At 41.4% G+C, this 6,000-nt stretch overlaps 1 protein-coding gene across 1 annotated transcript; it reads right to left on the reverse strand.

The window, feature by feature from the left end:
• Positions 1-5,202: 5,202 nt before the first annotated feature.
• LOC137783096 (gonadotropin subunit beta-1-like) lies at positions 5,203-5,669 on the reverse strand. The gene is made up of 2 exons (XM_068572880.1): positions 5,490-5,669; positions 5,203-5,409 (listed from the first exon to the last, which is right to left on the reverse strand). Exons 1-2 carry the CDS (start codon positions 5,652-5,654, stop codon positions 5,203-5,205), a joined length of 372 nt encoding a protein of 123 aa, XP_068428981.1. The 5' UTR covers positions 5,655-5,669.
• Positions 5,670-6,000: the final 331 nt, after the last annotated feature.

Here is a 6,000-nt window from a genome sequence, read left to right on the forward strand (position 1 = left end):
CAAACCTGCTCAGACAGTAATGTCTCATTTATACACATCCTTCTGTCCTTGAGCTCTGCTGGAGATCAAGTATCATGCAGACTCTGGGGGTTACATCCATAACGTCCTGTTCATTTTTCGGGGAACTTTTGAGAAATTGTCATCACGGTGGATGTTTTAGTTTTTAAAAGGAACGTAGATTGTTGGTAAATCACAATAACCATGCTTCAATAACTTTAGTGGGCTGTTCTGTTTTCCAGATGTGTGTTTGTGATATGCCACTTTTTAAAAGAAGCCACATGCACAAATAAAGCTCATTATTATTTATAAGAACCAATTCGGTGAGAGCAGAGAAGGAGTCGACGCCAATGAGTCGTTTCATTAAAGTTCTGTTTCGGACTGCAAGTTCAGCTTTGTGTTTTCCTCGGTGGGAAACGCTCCGTGTGCAGCAACTATTGGATGTATTCTTAAAGGTTTTTAGTGGATAATTATAAAAGTCTGTTTTTGTTCCCATAGCAGTTTATATTATTCAGACAGTCAGGCCCTATGTTTCTACAGTAGCCCAGAAGAGACAAACCAAACATTCTTAATAAACTATTATTATGGTCAATTTAGAGTCAAAAACACCATAAAGCCGGGTGTAATTTAGGGCGGGGCTTACTGTGATTGACAGGTCAGAACCACATGTTTTTGTCTCACAACTTTAACCCTTTTGTGGTGTTTTTCATTCACAAAAGTTATTTGTGAAAATGTTTCCCAAAAAAAACAAGAAAACACTATAAACATAAAGAAACCATTATATTCATGAGCTCCTTTAAAGCCCCGTGTGACTTTAACAGCCATTAATAAAACACAAACGTTTGCTCTGGATCGTTAGGTATAAAACCTCCCCAAAAAAATCGATGTTCTAATAGTTTTTATGAAATTCAACTCGAGGAAGAATTCCTCATCACCTGACACAATCCACGACACGGCTGAGTCCATTTCCTCCCCCCAGCAGAGCGACACACTCGTCTATAAACTTGATAAAACGTCTATCTAAATATTGGCTGCAGCAGCCATCAGTGAGGAGGGAGCGCCAAACCTCCAGGGGAGCGGCCGGATATAAAAAAACAAGACGACCCGAATGCACTGAAATCTGTCAGCGGATCTTCAGCCCGCAGCGTTCACAGAGTTGCAGATGTGAGGAAGACTCTGAGAGGAGTTCAGGCTGGACCTAAATGTATGAAGAGGGAGGAAGGATGTTAAAGAAGAGGAAGCAACAGGGCTTTCCATCTTCACTCGTGTGTGTACAATTGTGTGTGTGTGTATATATATATGTATATACGTGTGTGTTTGTGTGTTGTGCAACAGTAGCAGTACGAAGTATAGGAACAGTGCAAATGTAAAATAATATACAATAAACAAATATAGTTCAATAAGGTGCAGAACACCAGGTTAAAAAAACAATATTTGCGTACGATATCAAATATATAGTAAAGGTACCTTTAAGGCGTCACTTAAGATCTCGTTTTAGGTTATGAGAACTTGTGATTAGTCTTTGTTTAACAATTTTTTTGCTTTTTAATTTGATAAAAACTAAATTGAATATTCACTACGTCCGGCCCTAAAACCAGTTCATCTCCTGGTTCTGTCTGTTTAGCATTTAAAGTTTACATTTTCACGCGTCAGATTTCCTTTTAAAGTCGCTGGTCATTACTGACCATCAAGAATAATTCATTGGAGCTTGGCGTCGATTAAGATATGGGATTCCTGTCATCAATGTCTCTCTTTTTATAGCCGACACAGACATCAATATCCAGCTTTTCAGCTCCAGCGTTTGGGAATCGATTAATTTAATTTCACCAAAGCTGTAAGTGGTTGAAATGATGTCTTTGGGGATTATTATTTAGCACCGGTGGAGGTTTTCTGCTCTTCTCCTGCCTTTTATTTGCCAGTGTTTCTGCAGAGGAACTATTCTGCTTCATCTGTCCTGCACTCCCTCTGCTGGCTGTGCACCTCAGGGTGTTTGTGAAATAAAAATATGGATGTTGCGATACAGCAAAGGCAAAGAAAGCAGTGCCCTCGGACCACAGTCCATCTCAACATGCCAGTTTGTACTCCTACGAGCGTCTCGGGTCGGTCATCGCTCCATCAAGTCTCGACTGCTTCACCTCCAAACCGCAATCTGAAAACTCGTCCAGCACATTTATTCTCTGAACTCTTTCGGTATATGCTGCTGTCTTAAAGTCGAATAATACTCAGTAATCTACTTGCATCTTGTTTCTTTTACAAGCTCTTTTTTTCTGCCATTGATCACTCTGTTTCTTTATGTTCTGTCATTAATCATTCCATTGATTGTCTCAGTTGTTAGCACTTTGGCTTTGACCCTTGCACCACTGGCAGGCTGAAATATCGACGCCCTTTAAATACAAGTTTTTCTCCAGTTGCACACGTTCAAAATCACTCCAGATTAGACTTAAAGGCAAAAAAGTTACACATTGCACAGCTGTTAATTATCCACCAGGGCACTAAATTTACTTGTTATAAGGAGTTCTACTCAGCTGCTAAACAAATCAGAGAATGTCTTCTTTGGTCCTAGAGAGAACTTTCCAAAGTTTATAAAAAATAACCCTGATTATGTCTAATGAAAGATGAATTATTAAAAACAACTGTAACAGTAACTATGGTTCTGCCGAGTGAAGCTGACGTGGAACTTTCTTAAAACTTGAATTCTCTCTCCTGACCACCAGGGGGTGACTCCTCTGGTTGTATAGAAGTCTATGTGTCATGTGTTAAAGCGGCATTCTTTCTCTCTCCTGACCACAAGGGGTCGATTCCCCTGGTTGTATAGAAGTCTATGCTTCATGTGTTAAAGCTTCTCTCTTGATTTATTCCCTCAGTAATCATTGTAAACATGAGTGTATGTCTCAATCTCTAGTTTCAAGTCTTCTTCAATACAGCATGATGTTCATTTAGTCAATTTATGGTCATTTAGAGTCAAACAGACCATGAAGCAGGGGATGCTTTAGGGCGGGGCTACAAAGTGATTGACAGCGTCTCTACGTCACTTGTCGACATTACAAATATGGTCACATCAGTTCACCGGTTGCAAAAAGTCAAGATGGCGACGGACAAATCGACAAACTCGAGTCTTCAGAATATCATTAAACAAACCAACGGGTGCCGTCAATATGACCGTCATCATTTGGTGTTGCTCTTATTTTCTCCTCATTCTGTTCATAGAACAACAAAAGACATCTTGCTCGGAAACAGCTACCCGGCAGTCACTTCTATGCCTCATACAAATCACGACATGATCATTTTCTCAATGAAATTCCTTCAGGCCAATACCGCTGACACCACATTACACCTGAATTAGATTCACGCTGAAGCAGATCACGTGAGGATAAAACTGGTGAGTAGCCAAGTCACACAACACTGGAGGTGATTAGCAGCTTCTCGTGTTAATGAGTGAGTTCTCCGTCATCAGCAGGCCTCAGGTCTATCCATGTCTCTGGATTATTACGCCGTTACTCGAACAAGCTGCGGACTCTGAAGCTGCACCCGCTTTGGCTAAAAACAAGCCTTTAGCAGACCGTATTAAAGAAACTATTACAGTCTGCAGGGCACTTCAGGGTTGGCGAGATGACATATTATTCTTCTCATATCCCTGCAAAGATGTTCATCACCTCTGCCTTTTTGGATTCTTAGTTTTATTTGGCACTATGCACATGCATACTACTATTTAATTTCGTTGACATTCCCCTCTAACATCAATAATTGTTGTGTATGTTTTTATTTTGCAATGCCATGGAACAAAAGCATGCACTGGTTTTACTGATGTGGTTCGACTTTGGCCCAAAATGAAAGCATATTTAACATAATTGTTGAGCGCTTGTATGAAGTCTTCTTCGAGCTAAAACGCACAATAAAGGCAGCTAGCAGGTCCTGTTGTTTAAAGCAACTTAAACATGAACCTGTGCCACAGGGCCAATCATACAGAATTATGGGAAAAGTGCTAATGAGGGACAAACAATCTTAGTATGGACGTAATATAGTGTGAAAAGACACATAATGTACTGTACTGTTTGGGGAATATGCTTGTTGGCTGATACCTACAGCTCGGAAGCCCTTAGCCTAGCTTAGCTTAGTGTAAAGACTGAAAACAGTTTGCCTTAGTAAAAGGTAAAGAAACTAAACTACCAGCACCTTTAAAGCTCACTTCAAACATGATATTGTTAGTTTATTGTAAAAGCAAAGAGTTGTAGGGGGGGTCATGTCCTGAACTACAGTTGTTTTCCTGCTAAGCTAACAATTACCCAAGGTACATTGTAAGGTATTCAGGGCATTAATACGGCAGCAAACAGCTCTTGTCCATGGAAGGTTACAGTGCAGTAAAAACTACCAGAGAATGAAGGTGCTCTCTCTCTTTGTCTGTCGTTATCAGAGCTTTTCCTTATTTACGACGCCACGTTAGCTCACTTGCATTGTTTGCGACGTCAGCACCGGTGTTGGCTGCGAGCCGCCATGTTGAGAAGCGATTAAAAAATGCTCCCAATCTCGTATCCTTCGCAAAGGTCCTCTCATCTAACATCAGGCTGTATACAAATCGAACAAACACTTCCTTTAACAGCAGGATGAAAAAAACTAAAACGTGTCAATAACATCACACATGTTAAAACCAGCTGCCTGTTTTAATTATGGCTCAAGTGCAGAAACACTTCATGGAGTGTCACCTTATGAAGAGGGAGCCAGTAACTTTATTGGAGCTTTTGGAGACACTGCATACTCTTTATTTTCATTTTCACCTGTCAGAAAAAAAGAGGTGAGGCCTGCTCTTTTTCCAAGAGGACAAACTTCCTTTCTCAGCATGAAAACTTGGACCGCCGGACTATTGAATTTTAGAGGTCAGTGGTCAGGACAGAAAAGAGAAACAGTTGGTGGGACATTTATCTCTCAATCGGCCTTTACAACTTTAAAGCCACTATCTCGCAGGCAACATCTACAGACAATTTCGTCCGCGTCGGCAAACACTTTCGAGGTGCAGAACAGATCAGATGAAAACGTGTGATTTTGATGAGAGACAGCCGAGATATGAAGAAAAAAAAGCACACATTTAAAACATAATGTAACGCGTGAAAATATGACAAAACCCCAAAAGTGATACCTGTTTATTTCGGTGCCAAATCACACAGACACTAAGTCCAAAAAAAGGTAGGACAGACAATAAGGTTTCTTTTTTTAAAAGGAGAGGCAGCTGGATGCGTCTCCGTTGAACCTCGCGCAGTCTGTGTTTTCATCCGGGTCGCACGACTTGCAGTCACATTTCGTAGCCACGGGGTAGGTGACGCCCTCTGGACATCCGTTGATGTGTTTCACCTCGTAGTCCCAGTCCCCGATGCACATGTTTTGTTCGGGCGAGTTGATTTTGCTGATGAAGACCGAGTCCTGTTACGACAGTAGATGTTTAAACACATGGATGTGAATGGAGTTTATGTGGGGAGTGGTGGGCGGTACATTTTAAATACCTGATTCTCACACTGCCCTGCACATATGGTGGTGTGGATGTACTCGGTTCTGCCACAGCTCTCCATGGGGAGGCGGACGTTGGTCAGGCGACAGCGGAAGCTGCAGCCATGCCCCGCCCCCGCCAGCGCCAGCACCAGCACCGCTGCCATGACAACCAGCTGCATCCTCTGACGGGTGCAACGCAGACGCCTGCCGGAGGAGGTGAACAGGCCGCGGGCGTCAGGTACTTTAAACCGCGTCTATTTAAAATACTTCTGCAGTTACAAGGACACACTGAAATCATCTCTGGATTTCATGTAGAACAGCCAGGATTATATATATATATATATATATATATATATATATATATATATATATATATATATATATATATACACACACACAATATATTCACCCTGTAGACTTTCTTGCAGGACTTAAACGGTTGGGTCACCTAAAGCATACTTATCTCACCATTTCTGCTTTCATTTGTCACGGCTATGAATAGAAATATCTGTCCAACCCAAAACC

This window comes from Clinocottus analis, unplaced genomic scaffold (assembly GCF_023055335.1).
Source record: "Clinocottus analis isolate CAN_PGR_092001 unplaced genomic scaffold, fCliAna1.0.p SCAF_1, whole genome shotgun sequence".
In the NCBI taxonomy this organism is placed as follows: Eukaryota; Metazoa; Chordata; class Actinopteri; order Perciformes; family Cottidae; genus Clinocottus; species Clinocottus analis.

Bases quoted from the DNA above. Each gene is read 5' to 3' on its own strand.
- LOC137783096 (XM_068572880.1), bottom strand. From the start codon at position 5,654: ATGCAGCTGGTTGTCATGGCAGCGGTGCTGGTGCTGGCGCTGGCGGGG. The intron at 5,410-5,489 runs GTATTTAAAATG...CTGTCGTAACAG, and splicing joins CAGGGCAGTGTGAGAATCAG to GACTCGGTCTTCATCAGCAA.